The sequence below is a fragment of the Oncorhynchus mykiss genome, chromosome 3 (assembly GCF_057628025.1).
Source record: "Oncorhynchus mykiss isolate SJ-2025 chromosome 3, ASM5762802v1, whole genome shotgun sequence".
NCBI lineage: Eukaryota > Metazoa > Chordata > Actinopteri > Salmoniformes > Salmonidae > Oncorhynchus > Oncorhynchus mykiss.
In genome coordinates this window covers 59075588-59102842 of record NC_143024.1, presented here as the reverse complement: position 1 = coordinate 59102842, position 27255 = coordinate 59075588, and the positions used below count along the sequence as shown (strand labels likewise).

At 44.7% G+C, this 27255-nt stretch overlaps 1 protein-coding gene across 31 annotated transcripts in view; it reads right to left on the bottom strand.

Moving 5' to 3' along the window:
* LOC110520056 (plakophilin-4) overlaps positions 1 to 27255 on the bottom strand; it is a 114827-nt gene that overhangs the window by 55433 nt on the left and 32139 nt on the right. For 23 of the 31 annotated variants that reach the window (XM_090229653.1, XM_036974325.2, XM_090229657.1 and 20 more), the window contains exon 3: positions 9555 to 9667. In XM_090229653.1, the coding sequence (XP_090085779.1) occupies positions 9555 to 9667 (113 nt within the window). Of the gene's footprint in view, positions 1 to 9554; positions 9668 to 10351; positions 10813 to 27255 lie in introns of those variants that run through there. The other 8 variants (XM_090229666.1, XM_090229671.1, XM_090229669.1 and 5 more) reach the window with 5 other exon arrangements.

The window sequence follows — 27255 nt, the reverse complement described above, 5'->3', positions numbered from 1 at the left end:
CTTCTCTTCTCCACACAGTGTTGTGTGTTCCTTCCAAACAACTCAACTGTCGTTTCATCTGTCCACAGAATATTTTGCTAGTAGCGCTGTGGAACATCCAGGTGCACTTTTGCAAACTTCCGATGTGCAGCAATGTTTTTTTCTTGTTTAGTGTTTTATGTATCGTAGACTCGTCAACAGAGATGTTAGCATATTCCAGAGATTGTAAATCTTTAGCTGACACTGTAGGATTCTTCTTAATCTCATTGAGCATTCTGCGCTGTGCTCTTGCAGTCATCTTTGAAGGACGGCCACTCCTAGGGAGAGTAGCGACAGTGCTGGACTTTCTCCATTTATAGACAATGTATCTTACCGTGTACTGATGAACATCAAGGCTTTTAGAGATACTTTTGTAACCCTTTCCAGCTTTATGCAAGTCAACTATTCTTAATCTTAGGTCTTCTGAGATGTATTTTGTTTGAGGCATGGTTCACATCAGGCAATGCTTCTTGTGAATAGCAAACTCATATTTGTGAGTGTTTTTTTATAGGGCAAGGCAGCTCTAACCAACATCTCCAATCTCGTCTCATTGATTGGACTCCTGGTTAGCTGACTCCTGACTCCAATTAGCTTTTGGAGAAGTCATTTGCCTAGGGGTTCATATACGTTTTCCAACCTACCGAGTGAATGTTTAAATGATGTATTCAATATCGACAAGGAAAACACAATAATGTGTGTGTTTTATTCATTTAAGCACACTATGTTTGTCTATTGTTGTGACTTAGATGAAGATCAGATCAAATTTGATCACCATTTTATGCAGAAACCCAGGTAAATCCAAAGGGTTCACACTTGTTCTTGCCACTGTAGGTACCTTACACCACTGGAATTAGGGGAGGGCGATCTACATGCCAACGAGGCGCAGGCAATTAAAAGAGGACGCTAGGAGAGGTGTGCTCCACTGAGCCATGGCAGATGAAGTACGTCCCAAATGCCACCCTACTTCCTTCCCTTCTTTTGACCAGGGCCCATAGGGGTGGACCATAAGGCTCTGGTCAAAAGTAGTGCCCTATATAAGGAATAGGGTACCCTTTGGGACATGGCCACAAACTCTTGCTTTCATCATAGCCAGTCTCACAGTCACAGCAGCCTGGGTTAGTGGAGGGAGACAGGCAGTAAACTGCTGATACTCACAAACATTACAACAACAAAAACATACCTGACAGCAAAACTTTAGCTCACAACCACATCAATCCGTTGGTAAGCTACAAAGGGGAAGTGTTTACACCTTCCATTCCAGTGGAGTGTGAAGTTGCCCATAGACGCTGATCTTGGGTCAGTTTTGCATTCCCCCCCACAAATGGTTAAGGAAAACACTCAAAAACAATATTTCTGTATTTGTATAATTAGTCCACCAAGAACCAGTGTCACTGGACACATAACGCAACATGCAGTTGCTAAATTATTTTGCATCATCATGATGATGTGGCCGGTGACACTTTGCTTCTTGAAAGTCCAAAATCTTGAAAACTTGACTGCTGGCATTTAAAACATTGGAGACCATATCAACAGTGGACTATGAAAAGCCAACTGACATTTACTCCTGGGGTGCTGACCTGTTGCACCCTCGACAACCACTGTTGTTATTATTATTATTTGACCCTGCTGGTCACCTATGAACATTTGAACATCTTGGCCATGTTCGGTTATGATCTCCACTCGGCACAGCCAACAGAGGACTGGCCACCCCTCATAGCCTGGTTCCTCTCTAGGTTTCTTCCTAGGCTCTGGCCTTTCTAGGGAGCCACCGTGCTTCTACACCTGCATTGCTTGCTGTTTGGGGTTTTAGGCTGGGTTTCTGTACAGCACTTTGAGATATCAGCTGATGTAAGAAGGGATTTATAAATACATTTGATTTGGACTATTGAAAAACATACCAAAACATAGTTGAGTGGATTTCTCCTTCAAATGGAGACATTGGGATTTTGACTACTTCCCCAGAGTCAGATGAACTAGTGGATACCATTTTAATGTCTCCGCGTGCAGTTTGAAGGAAGTTGCTGACTAGCGCAATTGCTAACTATCATTTGCGCAATGACTGGAAGTCTGCAGTATATCAGATACCATAGACTTCTACAAGTTAATCTGACTGGGGAAGTAGATATCCAGAAGTATCCCTTTAACTTTAGTATTGGGGGAGGGGAAGCTGATCCTAGATCTGTACCTCAGGGACATTTCACTCCGGAGCTTCCATTCCCCCAGTGGGAGGTCTCAACCCAACCAGAAAGTTTACCCCTGATGCCTGTATTTTTCCCTCATCGATCTACACACAATACCCCATAATGGCAAAGCGAAAAAAGTTTTTTAACCGATGGTGACTGACAGAACTCGAGAGTTCCTCTGTGGAGATACAAGAGCCTTCCAGAAGGACAACCATCTCTGCAGCTCTCCACCAATCAGGCTTTTACGGTAGAGTGGCCAGACGGAAGCCACTCCTCAGTAAAAAAAGGCACGTGACAGCCCGCTTGGAGTATGCCAAAAGGCACCTAAAGGACTAAAGGACCATGAAAAGCAAGATTCTCTGGTCTGATGAAACCAAGATTGAACTCTTTGGCCTGAATGCTAAGTGTCACATCTGGAAGAATCCCTAGGGTGAAGCGTGGCGTTGGCAGCATCATGCCGTGGGGATGTTTTTCAGATGCAGGGACTGGGAGACTAGTCAGTATTGAGGGTAAGATGAACGGAGCAAAGTACAGAGCTCTCAAATGCATTAAGGAAAAAAATTCCACAAATGATCCTGTTAATTTAAATTTATTCCAGGTGACTACCTCATGAAGCTGGTTGAGTGAATGCCAAAAGTGTGCAAAGCTGTCATCAAGGCAAAGGGTGGCTACTTAGAAGAATCTCAAATATATTTTGATTTGTTTAACACTTTTTTGGGTACTACATGATTCCATGTGTGTCATTTCATAATTTTGATGTCTTCACTATTATTCTACAATGTAGAAAATAGTAAAAAAAAAAAAGAAAGAAAAAAACCTGTAATGAGTAGGTGTCCAAACTTCTGACTGGTACTGTACGTAAATTGGATATGCTTTTAAAAAAATATTTATATAGATTAGCACAAATTTCGTTATGGCATTTTGTGTGGATTGATAAGGGACAAAAACAATTGAATCCATCTTAGAATAAGGCTGTAATGTAATATATATACTTTTTTTAAAGTCAATGTCTCTTAAAACTTCCCGAATGCACTGTATGAAGAAGTACTCTAGTACTGGAGGTGTTATGGGATGTAATGAGCCCCAACAGAACACTTTAGCATGGTGTCACCTCTATTGTTGGGCCGGACGGGCTACTGAGCTAAGTGCTGACTTTAAGTCTCGGGTAGTCTGTTCCATTCAGACACAAATCGCCCCGGGATTGCCACCTCGTTCCTTCTTCACAGGCTGTTAAAAAAGGTGTGAAAATTACTGTGCATGTTTTCTTTACAGGCCTGTGGAGGTCTGTATTGATCCCACAGTGGGACACCAATGACTCTTCCCCCCCCCCCCCAGACTGATTGTGATGGCTCTATTCTGGACGCTGCTTCACTACAGACCAGGGAGTAAGTAGGGAGAATTACATCACAGGACAGCCCTGCTCAGTCAGGGAGTGTTTCAAAGCCCTCCTCAGTCAATAATACAGGAAGCTTTACCCAGATTGTACAGTCAGTACAGACCAGGGAGCGTTCAACAGCCCTGCTCAGTCAGGGAGTGTTTCAAAGCCCTCCTCAGTCAATAATACAGGAAGCTTTACCCAGATTGTACAGTCAGTACAGACCAGGGAGCGTTCAACAGCACTGCTCAGTCAGGGAGTGTTTCAAAGCCCTCCTCAGTCAATAATACAGGAAGCTTTACCCAGATTGTACAGTCAGTACAGACCAGGGAGCGTTCAACAGCCCTGCTCAGTTAGTAAAGGGTGCATTTCACAGCTCTCCAAGTCAACACAGTGCAGGCAGCATCACACATGTGCAACTCACTGGCCACAATGACCTGCCCAAAGCTGATTACTCTGGCTAGGGTCACCAAAAAAGGCCACAACCTCTCCCAACTGGCCATGGCCATCACATGATTGTATACCTTGTATACAATGAAATTCAAAGGCTCAAAATAACCCTGTAAAACCACTCACTGTTGTGATGAAGAGCTAAGCCAATATCACTTGTGAGTGCTGAGATTACAACCAGAGGAAATTACCCCTATCCTGTAGGGAGAAAATGGTGCTGGTACCTTGGTAATTAACTATCTAAAAATATGATTAATATCATGGCTAGATCCACTCTCACTGAGGATGAGAGTGGATCTAGCTTGTGGAGGAAATGGCAGTAAATAGCCTGGTTGACACCATTTCCCCTGTAGACAGCCTTTGTATGGAGAGACTTTGGAGAGTCTCCCTCTCAGTCCAGGCTGATCTTCAGCTCCTCTTTGCAGCAGCTCTGGGAGCTCTGTAATGGACACTCACACATGGAGAGCTGCCGTTGGCCTGCTGGAGCCATGCAGGTAGTCTGGGGCCTTGTCCCAAATGGCACCCTATTCCCCATGTAGTGCGCTACTTTTGACCAGCTCAGGAAAGTAGTGCACTACATAGGGTGCCATTTGGACGTAGCTGAGGTCTGCGGCGAGGAGATGCTTCCTATGAGGGCCCCAGGGTTATTAAATCCCAGAAAGAGCTTTCATGATTTAGGTTACACTCTACTTTCAAGAGCTGGAGGCTGGAGCACTATACCCACATAGAACTATACTGGTAAGGCAAATGAGTTCTAACAGGCAAGCCACAAAGAGACATAGCACTAGAAAGTAGAGACCTCATGTCCTCTACACCAGCGGTTCCCAAACTTTTTATAGTCCCGTACCCCTTCAAAACATTCAACCTCCAGCTGTGTACCCCCTCTAGCACCAGGGTCAGCGCACTCTCAAACGTTGTTTTTGCCATCATTGTAAGCCTGCCACACACACACACACACTAATTAAACATAAGAACGAGTGTGAGTTTGTCACAACCCGGCTCGTGGGAAGCGACAGACCAGGGCACAAATAATAATAAATCATTTTACTCTTTATTTAACCATCTTACATATAAAACCTTATTTGTTCATCGAAAATTGTGAATAACTCACCACAGGTTAATGAGAAGGGCACATAACTCCGCAATGTTGAGTTGTATTGGAGAGTCTCAGTCTTAAATCATTTTCCACACACAGTCTGTGCCTGTATTTAGTTGTTTTCATGCTAGTGAGGGCCGAGAATCCACTCTCACATAGGTACGTGGTTGCAAGGCTTAGGATACTCTGAGCGCAGCCAAATCCAGAAATTCTGTCGTGGCTTCTGATTAAAATAAAATTTTCACAGAACCGCTTCATGCAATTTCGGATGCGGCTCTCTTGTTCAGATATCGGTAAGTGGACTGGAGGCAAGGCATGAAAGGGATAACGAATCCAGTTGTTTGTGTCATCCGTTTCGGGAAAGTAAAAGCGTAATTGTGCTTCCTCAGGTGCTTCGCTATATCACATTTGACATTGTCCGTAAGCTTCAGTTAATTTGCACACAATCATGTAAATCATAGCCTCAATTTTGTCCCGCACATCACCCAGATAGGCCAGTCATGTGAGAAACTCGTCATCATGCAAGCGGTCAGACAAGTGAAAATTATGGTCAGTAAAGAGCATTTTTAAGCTCGTCTATCAATTTTTTTTAAAAACGCGCCAATACTTTGCCCCTTGATAACCAGCGCACTTCTGTATGTTGTAAAATCGTTACATAGTCGCTGCCCACATCATTGCATAGTGAAGAAAACACACGAGAGTTCAAGGGCTGCTTTAACAAAGTTAACCATTTTCACTGTAGTGTCCAAAACATCTTTCAAGCTGTCAGGCATTCTCTTGGCAGCAAGAGCTTCTCGCTGGATGCTGCAGTGTACCCAAGTGGCGTCGGGAGCAACTGCTTGCGCGCGCATTACCTCTCCCTGTCATGGCTTTTGCGCCATCAGTACAGATACCAACATGAGCAGCAGCTACGTTTGGCTACATACGGAACATTAGTGGAATTCCCGCGAGAGCGTAACAGTTCATGTGATTGAATGTTAATTATTTGACTGGGCTACCTGTATCTGACATTGTGTTGTTATTTTGTTGAACATTAGATGGTTTCATTTATTTTTGGCAGTGCAACATTGCTAATCAGGCGAGAGAAAAACCTCACCCAAATGTATAATAGCCCCGTTGGAAAATAGAAAACGGATTGTTTGAAAATCTGAAGGAAAAACAAAAAGTATATTTTTTTGTTTTACGTGAATCACATTTTTATTTGGCGTACCCCTTGAAGGCATTGTGCGTACCCCAGTTTGGGAATACCTGCTCTACACAATACGTTGTATACACTGGGTGTGTCCGAAATGGCACCATAGTCCCTATAAAGTGCACTACTTTTGACCAGAGCTCTATGGGACCTGGTCAAAATTCGAGCATAAACATGAGTAATATGGGACATAATTCCAGACGCAGCCAAATATCCCACATAATTCAACATGTTGTTGGCCATTCCTCTAAAACCAGACCAAAACGGGTCACATCAGCACAATGGAGAACTGATTTAAAGCAGACATTAAAAACCATCAGAAACCACCAGTATTAATAAGTGCCACTAACATGTGTTCATTAAGCAATTTCCCTAACATGCCACAGTCCATTAACCTCCTCTTATTTCCCTTGCTGCATTTCACCATTAACATTCCTACTCAACACCACATCAGGTGCTATGATCCCCCCAAAATTAATCAGTGTGATCCAATGCTGCATAGCTGGAGCACTTGAAACCAAATAATATTCTACCTCTTCAAATAGCATCTTAAGACACCACCCCCCCCCCCCCCTCAAATATGCAACTGACTTTCCCTACTAGCACTGACATTGTTTGAGGAAAAATGCAATTACTTCGACTGTGATGTGGTCTTAACTAGCTATCTTTAGATGAATGCACTTACTGTAAATCGCTTTAGATAAAAGCATCTACTATATTACTAAATTGTAAAATGTAGGCTAAATACAGGACGAGTCCCAAATGGCACCCAATTTCCAATGTAGTGCACTACTTTCCACCAGAGCTTGTCAAAAGCAGTGAATAGGGTGACATTTGGGACTCGGGCTAAAAGTAAGCATGCAGGAGATTTAGCCAGACATAGGAAAAGCGCTGCAATTTGAAGGTAACGTTGACTATTGTAAATAAATGAAGCCTCCTGTGGACAGATGTGTCTGGTGGCCAGTGAGGCATGAGGAGGAACAGCACAGAGCATAATCTTAACTGACGTGTGGGGAATACAAGGACCAAAATGGCACCCTCTTCCCTTACATGCCGACCACACCGCTTGAGTTGCAAAATACATTTACACATACATGTTATTCAATCATTGCACCAACACTGCTCACGATCGTCGGTGTAGCCAGACGCTAAAATAGAACTTGACGCTTGACGCGCTGCAAGTCCTGCCTCTCCCATCACATTGGCTTTTAGGAGCATATACCCAATATACGTGGGTGATTGAAAGATCCGGTCCAGTTGGTGGTGGTAATGCACCTTAAAGTTGGTTGCCAACCACCATATAAAGTCAAGAAGAAGAAGCCTGAAGGAGGAGAGATTACTAGAAACTAACTTGGTTTACCCTTTGACCTGTGGATTAATTGTCAGTAGAGAGGACCTTGTGCATTTCAAGTCAAATAACAACCCAATGATCATATCCCAGGACAAATTAGCTAGCAACAGCAACATAGCTAGCTAAATTGGCATGAATGTTTCATGCTTTTCGACCTGTCCCCAAATTGGTTATGATATTTCAACCTGCATGTCATGATCATGTCTGGTGTGGGTGGACAAAAATCAACATGCGTGTTGGCGCGAGCGGTCTAGTCAGCATGTTAAGGCATCAGCATGCTTCAGTTCAGCTGGAGCTTAGCAGAATTCAGCTAGCCAAAACGAACGAGTGCACTCGCATACTCCCATAAAAGACCGCTTGAGAAACTAGAAAAAAGCAGGAATAGTACTTTTTGAGACGCTGTTTGCACTTCCTCAAAATAGTCAGAATTACTCTAAAATAACTCAAGAAATCTGTCAATAATTAACGTTTTTGCAGAGGAGGTCTTAGTCGTGCAATTGTACATCTAACTAACATGCTGACCAGGCTGCAAGTGCGCAAGTCTATTTTGTCCACCCCACACCAGACGCAATTTGAAATATCAAAAATAAAACTATGAACCAATTATATTAACTTGGGGACATGTCGAAAAACAAACATAGAGGGAAATTTAGATAGCTAGCTTGCTGTTGCTAACTAATTTGTCCTGGGATATAAACATTGAGTTGTTATTTTAACTGAAATGCACAAGGCCCTCTTGAGGACCGGCAATGCTGCAGAATTGTTTTGGAACCTTTTCCCCGATCTGTTCCGACACAATCCTGTCTCGGATCACTACGGACAATTCCTTTCACCTCATGGCTTGGTTTTTGCTCTGACATGCAGTGTCAACTGTGGGACCTTATGTAGACAGGTGTGTGCCTTTCCAAATCATGTCCAATCAACATAATTAACCACAGGTGGACTCCAATGAAGTTGTAGAAACATCAAGGATGATCAATTGAAACAGGATGCACCTGAGCTCAATTTCGAGTCTCACAGCAAAGGGTCTGAATACTTATGTAAATAAGGTTTCTGTTTTTTATTTTTATAAATTTGATAACATTTCTAGAAACCTGTTTTCTCTTTGTCATTATGGGTTATTGTGTGTAGATTGATGAGGAAAAAACATAATTGAATCAATTTTAGAATAAGGCTGTAATGTAACAGAATGTATATATATATATCTTTAAATAATACCATCTGTGAGAACTAACAAAAAACAAAAAAACATGCCCATTGATTTTGTTCTGTTTGAGCAGAGGAACCCGGGCACTAGCAATGGCAAAATGCATGGAATTGCAGGAAATTAGCTTTAAAACTGTCAATTTGTCTCTCAGCTGCATGCCAAACTATGTAGAATTGCACAACATTTGCTTCAAAACTGAAACATTTTCTCTACGATGCCAAGATAAATAGTACATTAGCTATAAAGGTAAGAGTTCACACTTCCTCTTCCAATGAACTGTGGAAAGGTCAAAAGAATGAAACTGTCTACCAAATGTATTAATAAGTTTTTGCTAACATATAGTATGATGGGAGTCCCTGGGTCGTGGGTTTGCCTGGTCGGGGGTTACTGGGCAAGAAAAGTTTGAAAATCCCTGGCCTATGCAAGTATGCAACGCAATAAGCTACACAAAATGCTTGGCGTGCTTACCTAGCAAAAATACACAAACGTGTGCGGTGGCCGCAATTTGTAACCCGATACAAGTACGCAGGACGGCCATTTCATTACACTGCCACTGTATTCTCTTGCCAAGAGGCTATACTACGGAGTACGCCAACTGCTGTGACTGAGGAAGAAGCCATGTGCCAAGCTATGACGAGCATATTACACTACACTACACTGCGTGTGTGTGTGTTCTCATCACCTGTCGCTAGCAGCGCCTGGCGACTCGGCCCCGAGTCTGCATCTTTCCAGCTGATTGGCCACAATCTGTCTCTCTACCTCCAGCTCCCTGGTCAGCCTCTCAAACTGGAGCTCCTGCAGAAAGACACAAGGACAAGACACATTAACACAAGGTCGGAGATGCTATGCCTTATACAAGGTCTCCCTTGTAAAACTGGTTTTACTGGTACTTCCTTGTAAAAAAAAAAAAATGTTTTAAATTTTAAAAAAGACATGGGTGCTTCTCCACTGATGATGATGTTGATGATGAAGATGATGACAAGAAGGAATGAAGAACAGACATAGATGTACAAAAACAAGCACAATCACACGCCAATAACGTGGGGGAAATGATATGCCTTGGAAAACAAACAAACCATTTGAACCACACACACGCATGATAATGTACAGCCCACACACAGAGATAGAAGCACCACTTTAGCCTGGGCAAAAATACTGTTATTCTGCCTTGCTTCTACTAGCTGCTCCTCAGGGAGCAATGCAGGAATCAGCATCTGACTCTTGTAATTATCTAACCCCAGCGAGGCTGCGTGTCTAGGACTCTGCCTGGGCTCTCTCTCCTCGTCTCTCAGCCGGGCTTCAAGCACTGCAGCATGTCATACGAAGAGACTCAAAAAACGCATTCATGTATACATACACATGTATAAACACACATGCACACACACACACACACACACACACACACACTACACTTTTAGACCTACATGTACACACACAAACTAGACCTACATACATCCCACACAGCCATTTCCCACTCACCTTAATTGCGTGTGTGGCTGAGGAGGCGGTAATCTAGCTAGCTTAGCTCACTCTTTCTTCAGCCCAGCTGTAAGTCCATTCCATGAAGCATCACCCAGCCACACAGTCACAGCACTCCACTCCTCAAGAGGTAGTCACAGCACTCCTCAAGAGGAAATTGGACAAGGTCTCTGTGGCTTCAGGGTGCCCACTTTTCACGCCTCCTCTCCACCACTTCTGTAGGTGCTCCGAGAACGTCTCCTGACTGGAGACTCATTTGGCTCAGAAGAGTGCTAGCCAATGCTCCCCCCTCCCTCCCGTCCTCCCTCCCCTGCCTTGACTTGTCCCCTCCTCTCCTCGCTGCTCTCCTCTGGCTCTGTAATGGTCATGTGCAGCCTGTGCCTGCTGCAGAGAGGGTTACAGAGATGGGACCACTGCTCAACCCTGCTCCACCACACAGAGAGGGAGAGACGAACAACACTGCAGTTTCCTCAGGAAGTAGGAACATCCACAGTGTGGCTCTAGCGCGCGCGCACACACACACACACAAACAATCTTAAACAGGGACAGAAACAGAGAGCGCCATGTGTATATTTCCTGACAGGAAAACACACAGATATACTTTAAAGGAAATGATCAATCCTTCATGGCAGCAGCTTTAGAGATGTATAGAATATGCGAGAGGAAAACGTATTTTCTGGTCAAGAATCAGGTCTATGATGACAAATAAAAACAGACTAAATCTAGTTATCAAGTCAAGCTTACTCAGAGTCTAGTTATTATAGACCGTCTCTGAGGAAGATCATAACATCTCAAGGTCTTGGAGACAATGATATCTTTTTCGTGACATCTGGCAAAATACGTCCTGGGGTGATGTTGTAACTGCTCATCTTTTAAATAAAGCTCAAACACTGCACTGCACAGGGTAATCTAACAGCACTAGTGTACTCTGTGTGTGTGTGACGCCAACACCTTGTGCTTATCCTCATGCTCTCTCGGCACTGTACCACATTACACATGATATTAAATCTGAGCGCACAGATCACTGGTATGTGCATGTCTCCGCACATACCACTTTCATAATGGTCTCCTGAAAAAGCATGTGTGCAGTTCGACTGGCTACGCTGTCCGATCACTGGTGCTGGAGCAACTGTTTAGACTAGAGAAGGAGAGAGAGAGAGAGAGGGGGACTTTATGCCCCCCCCAAAAAAACTAACAAATATACTTTACAGCTCACTGGAGGCTAGGGGAGTTCTGGTAATCTGTTGACATGAGAGGAAAATAGGCCACCAGGACCCAAGAGTTCATACCGCGGAGTTCATACCGCGGAGTTCATACCACGTGTTGTGTATAAGAAAGAACATTTGATGAAACTCACAGGGGTGCTTCTTGTAGGCAAAACAGAGAAAAGATTCAAAGAAACCATTTCACAGCCAGTTGGCAGGACAGTGTGGAACCCCTGGGCCAGAGCCTGAGAAATAGGGTTCCCTAGCGGTTAAAAGAGTTGGGTCAGTAACCGAAAAGGTCGCTGGTTTGAATCCCAGAGCAGACTTCAATGTGCCCTTGAGCAAGGCACTTACAGGAGCAATTAGGGTTAAGTCGCTCTGGATAAGCGCATCTGCTAAATCAGGGGTTCCCACATTTTTTCACTCAGGCCCATCTTCCAGTATTAGGGAACATCCCGCATCCCCCCCCATCCATCTATTTCTATGGGTACAAGCACCTATCATGACAAACTGTTCACCCCAGTCTCGTTGGTGGAGAAAACATTGTAGGTTTGAAGCTTATTTCCTGCAATTCTATACCATTTTGCCATGTTTAATTATAGTCACGTGATATTTGAACATTAAACTCTATGGGCAAAAAAAAACCTGACTGACATGACAAGAGGAACTGGTGATGCACTACCCAATTTTGAAATTGCACTTTGTGCAGTCGACTATTACAACTTTCAACAGTGAAAGCCAGACTGAGTTCCTTAACAGTTTGGGAACCACTACACTAAATTACTAAAATGTAAAAGATGTAAAAAAAAAAAAAAACTAAAAAAACAACCTAGATACAGCAAGGTAAATTCGTGTTGTGTTTTCTGCTGAGCAATGAAGCAGGTCTGAATGGAATCAAGATTGTGTTTATGATGAAACATGGCCGAAAGGGGCATCTGCTGCTGCCATAAGGCGCTAAGAGCTTGATAACCACGACTATCGGACCAGCTCCAAGCCTGTCCTGCCCACGCTCTGTGCCCCATCCCTGCCTCCACTGCGGCTGCTTGCATGTATGGAGGAGATCCAGTGCTTCCTGTATGGAAGCAGAGCAAACGACCCTCTGCCTCTCCAGGTCTTTCCTGCCTGAGTCGAGTACTACAGTGCCTTCGAGAACGTATTCACACCCCTCAACTTTTTGTTGTGTTACAGCCGGAATTTAAAATCAACGAAATGGATAGTGTCACTGGCACACACACACACACAGTCAAAGTTGAATTATGTTTAGAAATGTTTCCAAATTAATAAAAAATGAAAAGCTGAAATGTCTTGAGTCAATAAGTATTCAACCCCTTTGTTATGGCAAGTGTAAATAAGTTCAAGAGAGTTTAATGCTTCACAAAATAACCTATTGGTAGATGGCAAATTTTTTTAAATAAAAGATCTTGCAAATATGGTAAAATCCAGGTGTGCAAAGCTCTTAGAGACTTACCCAGAAAGACTCTCAGCTGTCATCGCTGCCAAAGAAGATTCTAACATGTATTGATTCAAGAGGTTGAATACTTACAGTTGAAGTCGGAAGATTACATACACCGTGGCCAAATTAATGTAAACTCAGTTTTTCACAATTCCTGACATTTACTCCTAGTAAAAATTCCCTGTCTTAGGTCAGTTAGGATCACCACTTTTATTCTAATAATGTGAACATGTCTAATAGTAGAGAGAATTATTTATTTCAGCTTTTATTTCTTTCATCACATTCCTAGTGGGTCAGAAGTCTACACACACTCAATTAGTATTTGGAAGCATTGCCTTTAAATTGTTTAACTTGGGTCAAACATTTCAGGTAGCCTTCCACAAGCAGTTGGGTGAATTTTGGCCCATTTCTCCTGACAGAGCAGGTGTAACGGAGTCAGGTTTGTAGGCCTCCTTGATCGCACATGCTTTTTCAGTTCTGCCCACAAATTGTCTATGGGATTGAGGTCAGGGCTTTGGGATGGCTACTCCAATACATTGACTTTGTTGTCCTTTTGCCACAACTTTGGAAGTATGCTTGGGGTCATTGTCCATTTGGAAGATCCATTTGCGACCAAGCTTTAACTTCCTGACTGAGATCTTGAGATATTGCTTCAATATATCCACATAATTAACCTGACTCATGATGCCATCAATTTTGTGAAGTGCACCAGTCCCTCCTACAGCAAAGCACCCCCACAACATGATGCTGCCACCCCCGTGCTTCATGGTTGGGATGTTGTTACTCTGCTTGCAAACCTCCCCCTTTTTCCTCCAAACATAACGATGGTCATTATGGCCAGACAGTTCCATTATTGTTTCATCAGACCAGAGGATATTTCTCCAAAAAGTATGATCTTTGTCCATGTGCAGTTGCAAACCGTAGTCTGGCTTTTTTTAATGGCGGTTTTGGAGTAGTGGCTTCTTCCTTGCTGAGCGGACTTTCAGGTTATGTCGTTATAGGTCTTGTTTTACTGTGGATATAGATACTTTTGTACCCGTTTCCTCCAGCATCTTCACAAGGTCTTTTGCTGCTGTTCTGGGATTGATTTGCACTTTTCGCACCAAAGCACGTTCATCTCTAGGAGAGAGCGTGTCTCCTTCCTGAACGGTATGATGGCTGCGTGGTCCCATGGTGTTTATACTTGCATACTATGTTTGTACAGATAAATGTGGTACCTTCAGGCGTTTGGAAATTGCTCCCAAGGACGAACCAGACTTGTTGATGTCTACAATTTTTTTTTCTGAGGTCTTGCCTGATTTCTTTTGACATTCCCATGATGTCAAGCAAAGGGGCACTGAGTTTGAAGGTAGGCTTTGAAATACATCCACAGGTACACCTCCAATAGGCTAATTGCCATAATTTGAGTCTATCAGAAGCATCTAAAGCCATGACATCATTTTCTGGAATTTTCCAAGCTGTTTAAAGTCACAGTCAAGTTAATGTATGTAAACTTCTGACCCACTGGAATTGTGATACAGTGAATAATAAGTTAAATAATCTGTCTGTAAACAATGGTTGGAATAATGACTTGTGTCATGCACAAAGTAGATGAACTAACCGACTTGCCAAAACTATAGTTTGTCAACAATAAATTTGTAAATTTGTAAATGAGTTAATGACTCCAACCTAAGTGTAGGTAAACTTCCGACGTCAGCTGTATCCGATCAAGATATCATTTTTATTTTTTACAAATGTTCAAATTTGTCTTCCACTTTGATATTACAGAATATTTTGCAAAGATCGTTGAAAAAAAATAAATTATAATTAAATCCATTTTAAATTCCACTTTGTAAGACAACGAAATGTGGAAAAAGTAATGGGGTGTGAATACGTTCTGAAGGCACTAAGTAACTGGCCCTCTCCCACCCTGCAGACAAAGACTCAAGGGTCGCCAGCCCATCAGTCCCTCACTGCATCTACTCGGCGGCCATAACTATTACTGCAACGTGATACTCAACATCAATCTCCTCATCTTTTTAATATTGGATGTATTTATTGTACATTCCCAACACCAATTTCCACAGGAGCGGTTGTTATGAACAGTATGAAGCCCGTGACAAATATGGATCAAATACATTCATACTTAGCATCTCATAACATGGGCACCCATCTATTGAAACAAGGGCAAAGACTACACGGCCTAAATAGAAGCGTATACTACTGGCCTTAAATAGAATGGCTCTAGCTAAGGTCTCCATGTATAAATTCATTGTGTTTGCCGAGCATGGCTCAGTCAGCCGCGGAATGGGACACATCTATTCAGCTTAATGATGCGACGCGTCAGGACAACGGCTGCGGTAATGACCATTAAACAAGGCCTGTGCTTATTTATCCCCTGTGGCGAGGAGCAGAAGCGGCGGGGGCCCTCTGCCTGCCCCCCCCCTCCCCCCCCCTCCCCGTCGGTCTGTGCCAGGCTTAGTGGAGAGAGGGTTGGAGACAATGGAGACCGGCCGTCCCATAACAACATGCCGCTTTGCTCAGGCTCCGCTCAGCTCCATTCATTGTTTGGCATGACAATGAGTGTCAGTCCACGAACCTGACGGCCCAGTACAAACAGACGACACTCCGCCACGCCCCAGGTCGCACGATCCTCGCGGAAGCTTTATGGACAGTGACAAAACGGGAGCTCGAAGCGCCAAGCCTGCCCTCTGCTCAGTCGGTCCTGCAGCCTCGGCCCGGCCCAGCCTCAGCCCCTCACTCGCCACCACCTACAGGTCTACACTTGACATGATAAGGTGCTATTTCAGGATGCAGACTATTTTTGTATTCATTTAGCCTTTATTTATCCAGGAAGTCCCATTGAGAGGTCCCTTTATAGTACCCTGCTTTTAACTCTAAAGTGTCATTTTCTCAGCTGAAAATGACATAGAACAAGTAGGAAGTGAAAGAGTCAAGTGGTATCAGTCACTTTCAAAACCACAATAAGCATTACAAAAGACTGTGGCATTGTAACTTCATACCAGAAAGGAAGACTGTGCCTGGCCTATAGGGCCGAAGACCGTGGTCACAACAATGCAACGCAGGTTTAACTGTGTCGGTGTATTTTTAGTAGCAGAGTCCTCCTGTATATAGATTTCTAGGGCTCTGATTAGAAGCTGCTGATCATTTCCACTCCAACGGGCTCTCCTCTTCTCCCCGGGCCTGATTGAACGTAATGGCTCAATCAGGCCCAGAGGGCTGGTTTGAGTGACGCTGGCTTGGCCCGCCTTGGGCCTGCGGAAGTCAGAGTTGACGGCCATTGGAGAGCTCTCTGTCGGCCCTCAAACATCAGCTCTGACATACTAATCGCGCACTTATGCCGAGATATAAATATCTCAGTGAGTGCATGCAAATATGAACCCATAAGGGGATAGTCTAGCTCCAGTGTTCTACAGGCCAGATCCACACTGTCTGATCCAACAGCACCAAGAAACTTCCTCACGCCTCTCCACTCTGTTGTGAGGCTTTGTTAACCTGTTAATTCCACTCTCCTTACACACACACATATATATTTATTTATTTATTTTACACTTAATTGAGACAGTAGGAGAGACTGAGAAGGGAGGACGTAGGGTTTCACAACGGTGTCTGGTGGAGAGAAACATGTGGTTAGTGTTGGGAGCAAGGCGACTGGCTCTGCACAGTTTTGTGGGCCTTTGTGAAGTGTGAATATGCACATGTCTCTGTATTCCTGGCTGCACAATGAATTACCCAAATGGGACAATAAAGTTCGAATTGGATCGCATTGGGGAGGCCCAATGAGAGGCAAAGCCAGCGGTGGCATGTCCCACTCCTAGACTTGTCCTCATTGTCTGCTCTACTGTAGAACAGAGACAGGAAATGACAACATATGGCATGTGTCAGCATATTCCCCCATCTTCTCCCCAAGTGACCGCAATTTTACCGTCCCCGAGCAGCAAAGGATTTCAACATATTTTACGCAGCACTTTAAAGCATGTCTAATGCTTTTTTAGCATTCTAGGTAGTGTGACGGAAAGCATAGAGTGTTACTGATTTTTCGCGAGTTCTTTCGCCAGGTCTGACCTGCCACGTAGTAGCAGCAGTTCTAACCCTACTGTACTTCACACTTTTCAACCCAAATTGTAGTTCTATTCTTCTAATCGGGGCAATCAAACGTCTTCATAAAATGGCCTTTGTTGGAGTTTCTAAAGCCAAGCTGACGATCATGCGGAGAGCAACTGCTCCGAGAACAGCAGCAACAATACGCATCGTCAACATGTTGACAGAAGTAAACAAACACCAAATCTGCTACAGCACAGCGGGGTGTTGTTTATAGGCATCTTCTACAACAATCAAGATGATGCAATACAAAAGGACGACCATTGGCATATTGTAGCAATACTGCAGGCATTAGGTACACCTGTGAAGTGGAGCTACAGTATACTTTGGAAGACTACCAGTAGACTTAGTAAATTAATAGTAAACCTTTTAGTGTAAGAATAAGGGCAGTCCCTTTTTTCAACATACCTCCTACCTGACTTTAGTGAAGGAGAGAGCAGTGCAGTACTGCACTCAACTACCCCCCCCCCCCGACACAACAGTGAGTTATATCACAGCAATCTGTGCCTCAGAGGACGTCCAAATCCCTCTATTAATTAAAACTAGAGAACTTATCTGACTTTTCATTTCTCACTTCCCTGTGCAGCCGAGTCTCTATGTGATGGTGCACAGGCCTGGCAGCACTCAGAAAGAGGAGTGGGTCCCAAATTGCACCCTAGCCCCTTTATAGTTTGCACTACTTTTGACACAGGGCGCTGGTCAAAAAGTAGTGCACTATACATGGAATAGGGTCCCATTTGGTGTGCAAACTGGGCTCTGATCTGATCCAGGCACTGCGAAAAGAGGGCACAGACGTTCGTCATCCAAATGGGCTGCAGGTTAATTTTAAGTTACTAAGGCAGATGGATTTTTCCTTTACCAGGGGTTGAGAGAAATCCTCTGGAAACATATTTGTTCATTAAGTGGCAATGGGGCTTGACAGCCCTGCTCCCTAGCAGCAGCAGCATGTGGCTGCTAACGTATTCTGATGAGGCCTACGACATAGCTGAATTGGGGGGGGGGGGGGGGGGAGAAAGAGAGAGGGAAAGAGAGAGAAATAGAAAGAGAGAGAAACAGCAGAGGTGAAAGAAGTGCTGGAGGAGTGGAGGAAAAGCAGCAGGCTAGGGAGACTGGTCCTGAAGAGAGACAGACAGACCTGGAGGAACCATGCAGCGTAATTACTCACTGGAAATCACTGCTACACAAAGTCACCTTGGGAAAAACAGAAGTGCGAGGAACAAGGTACAGGTTTGCTGTCACAGACATTTGCAAGAAATAAGCATAAACACAAAAAGAGAATGAGAAAAGCAAAGCACCGAACAAGAGAACCAATTTAAAGTCCCCTTTAAAAACATACCTTAAAAAAGGCCATACCTTAATCTACAAATCTCAACAATATGAAGAATTCAATTAAATGTTCTTCGTCGCTTTATGTTCCATGCGTAGTATTTTCATGTGTAGAGAACAAATCCCGCTTCTGACGTTGTGCCAACAAAGCTCTCCGATGCCAGTCTATGTAAAGCATCCCACCGGGCATAGACATAAATTCAACGTCTAGGCCACCTTGGTTCATTGAAATGACGTGAAAATAACGTTGGTTCAACCAGTGTTTGCCCCAGTGGGATGGCATTCAAGGTCTCCACTAAAACTGTACATATGCTCCACGGTGCTCGAGCATCTCACATAGATTACCAATGAAGAGGCCGCATTAGCAGCAAGCTGGCTCGGTGGATTCCGCAGACACTTGGACCAGACTCTGAAACCCAGCCTGTGTCCTAAACGGCACCATATTCCCTACATAGTGCACTAACTGTGACCAGGTCAAAAGTAGTGCCCTACGTAGGGAAGGCTAACCGTCCTCCATAAAGGGACAGTTGGTGGGGATTACTACTCTCTGACCGTTCCAGAAGGCGAAAGGTCTGTGAAACCACAACAAATAAAAAGCTGTGTCACAAAAAGCTAGCTGATGGCAGGGAGGCAACAGAGACGAGCTCGACAAGACACTCTACCCCTGTGGTTTCACTTACGAGTCTAGTGTTCGCCGAACTTCATTAGCCGAGTATTAATATCCATACAGCCAGGCATTAAGCTTAGAAACTCCTAATTAATTTCCCCATATTGTAAACCTGTCACGTGTGTAGTTTGACAAACAATGTGGCGCCGCTAGATTGGAGATGAAACATGGCTGTCTGTGTGATGGATAAGAAGACGGACGAAGAGGAAGGACATTTCTCCTTCTGCGTTGTGCTGCATCTTGGGCTGGATCATTACAATGCAGACGTGACAGCCAGCGTCTGGAACAAAGGCCTGCTGAGAGAGAGAAGAGACGAGAAGAGTCTTTGTCCCAATTGGTACTCTATTCCCTACATAATAACATGTCCTTATTATTACGTGGGTGCTTATATTTGCCCTATTTCAATTGAATTGGAAATGTTTTTTTTTTGTTGCATATCCCAAATTCACAGGTCACAGCCAGGGTATTCCTTACACAGTGCACTATACAGAGAGGCAGAGTAAACCCAGTCTGCATCTAAAAGAGGATGCCTCTAATCTTACTTTGTATCTTAACAATGGCTGGAGGGTGGGGGGGGGGGGGGGGGGGTGGAAGGCAAGATTGGACCACAGAGAGGATTTGGACCGTTTTATAGCATTTCTTCTCCAAAAAACACAATATTCTCTATATACTGTAGATAATGTTTTGGAAACTACATTCCAGAAGACAACTTTTACATCCCAAATCGCACCATATTCCCTATATAGTGCACTACTTCTGACCAGGGCGCCGTTTGTGACTCAAACAATATTCCCAAAGCTCACTCCCCCTCCCTGAGCCTGATGGTAGTTGTGTACTTCTGCCTGGCTGGTTGCAACTGGCTCCAACACAAAAGCTGCTGCTCTTCTGATTTGCTGCTCCTGTGGATGATGCCTTCTGCAGCTGAATGAAAGCAACACACAAGGCAATCTGTGTGTCTTTTAGAACCAAACAAAGATACAAAACACCGCCGAAGAAGGGCAATCATACCTCCCACTGCCAATCATCTGGGCCTCACAAACATAAGTTTCCTCTGGGAGATCGATAGCTAGGTCTTTTCCAAGTCGTGGCTCCAGGCACAATCTCAACGAGGAGAGTTATCTAGAAACGTTAGATCCTGTCTGCTACTGGGAGGTGGACAAAGAGATAGAGTCTGCCGACCTGCAGCGTTAGTTCAGCCTACCTCAGTGCTAGTTGGTGGGAGAGTCAGAGCCTTGTGCTGCTGAGAGATGGGGTACCTCAGAGAGCTGCTAGAGCTCATGTGTAATCCACCCCGGCGTGGCATAGGCAAGGTGCAGTAGATAGTAAAAAAATACAGAATATACATGTGGTATGAGTAATGTAAGATATGTAAACATTATTCAAACGTGACATTATTTGAAGTGGCATTGTTTAAAGTGACTAGTGACCCATTTATTAAATGCAAAATTGTCCAGTGACAACTTTTTATGAAGTGTTCAGCAGTCTAATGGCTTGGGGGTAGAAGCTGTTGAGGAGCCTTTTGGGCCTAGACTTGGTGCTCAGGTACCGCTTGCCATTTGGTAGCAGATAAAACAGTCTATAACTTGGGTGACTGGATTCTGACAATTTTATGGGCTTTCCTCTGACACCACCTATTATATAAGTCCTGGATGGCAGGAAGCTGGCCCCAGTGATGTACTGGGCCGTTCGCACTACCCTCTGTAGCGCCTTACGGTCAGATGCCAAGCAGTTGCCATACTAGGCAGTGATGCGACCGGTCAGGATGCTCTCGATGGTGCAGCTGTAGAACCTTTTGATGATCTGGGGACACATGGCAAATCGTTTCAGTCTCCTGAGGGGGAAAAGGTTTTGTCGTGCCCTCTTCACGACCGTCTTGGTGTGCTTGGACCATGTTAGTTTGTTGGTGATGTGGACACCAAGGAACTTGAAGCTCTCAACCTGCTCCACTACAGCCCCGTCGATGTTAATGGGGGCTTGTTCCGCCTGCCTTTTCCTGTAGTCCACGATCATCTCCTTTGTCTTGCTCACATTGAGGGAGAGGTTGTTGTCCTGGCACCACACTGCCAGTTCTCTGACCACCTCCTTATGGGCCGTCTTATCATTATCGGTGACACTGTTGTGTCGTCAGCAAATTTAAATGGTGGTGTTGGAGTTGTGTTTGGTCACGCAGTCGTGGGTGAACAGGGAATACAGGAGGGGACTAAGTACACACCCCTGAGGGGCCCCAGTGTTAAGGATCAGCATGGCAGACGTGTTGTTACCTACTCTTACCACCCAGGGGCGGCCCGTCAGAAAGTCCAGGATCCAGTTGAACGCTGAGTTGTAGTCAATGAACAGCATTCTCACATAGGTGTTCCTTTTGTCCAGGTGAGAAAGGGCTGTGTGGAGTGCGATTGAGATTGAGTCATCTGTGGATCTGTTGGGGCATTATGCAAATTGTAGTGGGTCTAGGGTGTCCGGGAGGATGCTGTTGATGTGAGCCATGACCAGCCTTTCAAAGCACTTCATGGCTACCGATGCAAGTGCCACGCGGCGGTAATCATTTAGGCAGGTTACCTTTGCTTCCTTGGGCACAGGGACTATAGTGGTCTGCTTGAAACATGTAGGTATTACAGACTCGGTCAGGGAGAGGTTGAAAATGTCAGTGAAGACACTTGACAGTTGGTCCGCGCATGCTTGGAGTACACGTCCTGGTAATCCGTGCATGCTTCAGTGTTGCTTGCCTCGAAGGGAGCATAAAAAAGCAAGCCCTGCCACATCCGACGAGCATCTGAGCCGGTGTAGTAGGATTCAATCTAAATCCTGTATTGACGCTTTGCTTGTTTGATGGTTCGTCTGAGGGCAAAGCTGGATTTCTTATAAGATCCACATTAGTCTCCCGCTACTTGAAAGCGGCAGCTCTAGCCTTTAGGGCTGCTCCCTCTGCTGTTTCCTGAAGTCCACGATCATCTTCTTTGTTTTGTTGACATTGAGTGAGGTTGTTTTCCTGACACCACACTCCGAGTGCTCCTCCCTGTAGGCTGTCTCGTCGTTGTTTGTGATCAAGTCTACTACTGTTGTGTCGTCTGCAAACTTGATGATTGAGTTGGAGGCGTACATGGCCACACAGTTGTGGGTGAACAGGGAGTACAGGAGAGGGCTGAGAGCACACACCCTTGTGGGGCCCCAGTGTTGACGGTCAGTGAAGTGGAGATGTTGCTCCCTACCTTTAACACCTGGGGGCGGCCCGTCAGAAAGTCCAGGACCCAGTTGCACAGGGATGGGTTGAGACCCAGGGCCTCCAGCTTGATGATGAGCTTGGAGGGTACTATGGTGTTGAATGCCAAGCTGTAGTCAATGAACAGCATTCAGCACTCTCCATCCCCTTCTCTATTATCTTATTTTTAAATATGCATTGTTGAGAAGGGCCCGCAAATAAGCATTCCACTGTTAGTCTACACCGGTTGTCGACGAAGTACGTGACAAATACAATTTGATTTCGTTTAATCCTCTCCAGTCTCATATGAGAATTGCGAAGAGATGTGCTTCCATTTTTTCTGACTATAATTGAGGCGGGAATGCTGATGCTTCCAGATTTCTCCTGTGTCACAGCAGCAACAGCAGCAGGGAGGAAAGAGGAGATAAGACCCAGAGCTGGCGAGCTAGTGGAGAAAATCAGCAATCGATTCTAATTAGAGGCCTTTGTTCACCTCCAGAGGCGGAACCGCGTCTGCCAGCAGTGCAGTTTTAACCTTTCGTCTGTTTTTCACCAGCAGCAGATGTAGAAAGACAAATCCTGCCTTTTAGTCAATTGCCAACTTATTATATTTCTTTAACTTCTCCAGCTCCTAGTAAGAAAAGTCCTGACAGAGATCACTTGGAGCATTTTACCAGAATAAAGAATGGAGGAAGCAGCGCTTTGTGATCTCAAGAGGGCAATTTGTCAGCCTGCTTTTCAATGCTTAAGACGCAATGAAATTGAGCACACACAGCAAGGTCACCCCCCTGAGAAGTGTTTTACTACAACACATATCAGTTGCTGAGGAAAGGCCGTGTCTGTCTGGTCGGTCTGTCTGTCTGTGTTCGTGTGTGAGGCTGAGCCAGACATAAGCAGGGTCATAACAAGTGTGCCCTGGTCAGCCAGAGAAAGCAATTGAGCAGACAGATTCTTCATGTGTAATGGACTCTAACAAAGCAAAGTAGGAACATTCCATGGCTGTGTTTTCTAAGAGGCGATGAGTTGGGAAATCATGTGTGCCATGGCTGAGAGGCCCATTCTGCCAGTCTCAGTGGTGCCGTTAGGCATGCCTGGGCACATTACAACTGTTCACCAGGGGCACTCTGCCCAAGGACTGCAAGGCCGAGAGAGCAGCATCGAAAACACATGAGACCAGGGTTGTATTCACTAGGCACCAAATGGAAGGAAACGGACTGAAAACATGGAAAAGATTTATATGAACTTGTCCAATAAGAAACAAATGTTCCTTTGTAATTTTAAAATGGTGTGCGCTAATGAATAACCCAGACCAGTTCTGCCATTTCCACCATGTGAGTGAAACATCCATGGTGGACAGAAGTGAAATCTTCCACTCACAATCACCGAAGGGAGAAAGCTCTTATCCTCTTATCACAGTAAACACATCCAACATCCCCGAAGAGTAATGCCACTGGACCTGGACATAGGGAAGGATTGAGGGATGGAGGGAAGGGGAAGGGGGTTCTTGGTTTCCTTATTTAATAAACAAAGAGCTTAAGCCCAGCTCCTGATTGTCTAAACCCCCCGAGTCACAGGCTGTATCCCAAATGGCACCATTTTCCCTTTATAGTGCACGACGCTCTGTTCAAAAGTAGGATACTATAAAGGGAATAGGGTGCCATTTGGGACGCAAACACAGAGTGTGATTAGCGGTTTCAGTCGAGTTGACCTGAGGGAAGAAGCTCTGTGTGAAATGGACAAGAGCTCTCCTGCCAGCTGTTATGTAACCACTGTTGACCACAGTTAGCAGGCTAGCAGCCACGGACACAGTTCAGATTCACAACCCCATCAGAAGGTTGCGTGTGATCCGATAGCGATCAATGGGTGTGCATCAGAGTTGGGATTTGTAGTTGGACTGATGGAGTATTAACACCGGCTAATATTTCCTGTGTGTGAAGTGGTGTTGTCAGCGAACCATAGTGGGTAGCCTGCTTCCCGAATGGCACCCCATTCCCAATATGGGGTGCCATTCGGGATATGGGAATTGACTTTTTCCACATTGTTACATTCCAAAATGGATTAAAATCTTTATCAATCCACACACACACACGACAAAGAAAAAAACACGTTTAGACATTTCTGCAAATGTATTAAAAATGTAAAACTGAAATATCACAATTACGCAAGTATTCAGACCCTTTACTCAGTACTTTGTTGAAGCACAAGTCCAGGATCTGGCTAGGCCACTCTAGGACATTCAGAGACTTGTCCCGAAGCCACTCCTGCGTTGTCTTGCCCATGTGCTTAGGGTCGTTGTCCTGTTGGAAGGTGAACCGTCGCCCCAGTCTGAGGTCCTGAGCACTCTGGAGCAGGTTTTCATCAAGGATCTCCCTGTACATTGCTCCGTTCATCTTTCCCTCGATCCTGACTAGTCTCCCAGTCCCTGCCGCTGAAAGACATCCCCACAGTATGATGCTGCCAACGCCATGCTTCACCGTAGGAATGGAGCCAGGTTTTCTTCAGATGTGACACTTGGCATTCTCGAGCTTAGGCCCCACACAGTCTTCTTAATTTACATCAACAGGAAGCGCTCTCATCCATTTATATGCAGATGAAACCGTCTTATACTCAGCTGGCCCCTCCCCAGATTTTAAGTTAAAAACGCTCTACAACAAAGCTTTGTTGGTGTCAAACAAGCTTTCTCTTCCCTTAATCTTGTTCTGAACACCTCCAAAACAAAGGTCATGTGGTTTGGTAAGAAGAATGCCCTTCGCCCCACATGTGTGATTACTACCTCTGAGGGTTTAGAGCTTGAGGTAGTCACCTCATACAGGTACTTGGGAGTATGGCTAGACAGGAACACTGTCCTTCTCTCAGCACATATCAATGCTGCAGTCTAAAGTTAAATCTAGACTAGGTTTCCTCTATTGTAATGGCTCCTCTTTCACCCCAGCTGCCAAACTAACCCAGATTCAGATTACCATCCTACCCATGCTAGATTACGGAGATGTAAATTTATAGATGGCCAGGTAAGGGTGCTCTCGAGCGGCAGGATGTTCTTTACCATTCGGCCATCAGATTTGCCTACAATGCTCTTTAGAAGATGCATCACTGCACTCTATACTCCTCTGTAAACTAGTCATCTCTGTACACCCGTCGCAAGACCCACTGGTTGATGCTTATTTATAAAACCCTCTTAGGCCTCACTCCACTTTATCTGAGATGTATACTGCAGCCCTAATCCTCCACATGCAATACCTGTTCTGCCAGTCACATTCTGTTAAAGTTCCCCAAAGCACACACATCCCTGGGTCGCTCCTCTTTTCAGTTCGCTGCAGCTAGCGACTGGAACAAGCTGCAAAAAAAAACCTCTTCATTCAAAAAGACTCAATCATGGACACTCTTACTGACAGTTGTGGCTGCTTTGTGTGATGTATTGTTGTCTCTACCTTCTTGCCTTCATGCTGTTGTCTGTGCCCAATAATGTTTTGTGCTGCTACCATGTTACGTTACTACCATGTTGTTGTCATGTGGTGTTGCTGCCATGCTGTGTTGTCATGTGTTGTCGTCTTAGGTCTCTCTTTATGTAGTGTTGTCTCTCTTGTCATGATGTGTGCCCCGCCCCCGCAGGAGGCCTTTTGCCTTTCGGTAGGCCGTCATTGTAAATCATAAACCTTTGGCAAACTCCAAGTGGGGTGTCATGTGCCTTTTACTGAGGAGTGGCTTCCGTTTGGCAACTTCACCATAAAAGGCATGACTGGTAGAGTGCTGCAGAGATGGTTGTCCTTCTGGAAGGTTCTCCCATTTCCACAGAGGAACTGAAGCTCTGTCAGGGTGCTCATCGGGTTCTTGGTCACCTCCATGACCAAGGCCCTTCTCCCCCGATTGCTCAATTTGGCCAGGCAGCCAGCTCTAGGAAGAGTCTTGGTGGTTCCAGACTTCTTCCATTTAAGAATGATGGAGGCCACTGTGTTCTTGGGGACCTACAATGCTGGAGACATATTTTGGTACCCTTCCCCAGATCTGTGCCTCGACAGAATCCTGTCTTGGAGCTCTACGGACAATTCCTTCGACCTCATGGCTTGGTTTTTGCTCTGACATGCACTGTCAACTGTGGGACCTTATATTGACAGGTATGCACCTTTCCAAATCATGTCCAATCAATAAAAATTTACCACAGGTGGACTCGAATCAAGTTGTAGAAACATGTCAAGGATAATCAACGGAAACAGAATGCACCTGAGCTCAAATTCAAGATCTCATAGCCAAGGGTCTGAATACTTAAGTAAATAAGGTACCCGTTTTTTTTTTTTTTTTTTAATACATTCCCAAAAAACTGCTTTCGCTTTATCATTATTGGGTATTGTGTGTAGATTGATATGTAAAACAATATATATATATATATATATATATATATATATATATATATATATTGAATCAATTTTAGAATGAAGCTGTTACGTAACAAAATGTGGAAAAAGTGAAGGGGTCTGAATTCTTTCTGAATGCACTGTAGCTAGTGCACTACTGATGTGATAGCTGGGTTTTAATTCAAGACATAACCGTACTGCTCCTGTAGCCACTACAGAGAGATGAGCCCATTAACGTCTGACCTCTAACCTCACCACACACAACCTCCACATAGAAAGTCTGCTGGAACACACTCCACTCTATTTCGTTTGTTGCGAAGGAAAACGGGAGACTTCGTGACATTTCAAGGGTCAAGTCAATAATCCGACGCGTCGGGCTGTGAGAAGCAGCCAGCCATACGGCTCACATTCTGGTTTCCGGTGAGCTGTCAGAGAGGCACTAGCGACGTAGTCAGGCGCACCGCCGAACGTGCCTTCCACTCTCTGCCCCCCGTCAACAGGCAGCCGCTATCCTGCATGGAGCCGAGGAGCGAGCATGACTAAGATGTGTGTGTACATTAGGATCCAGAGGATGAAATGCGAGCAGACACATTTTGGAGGCCTCCTT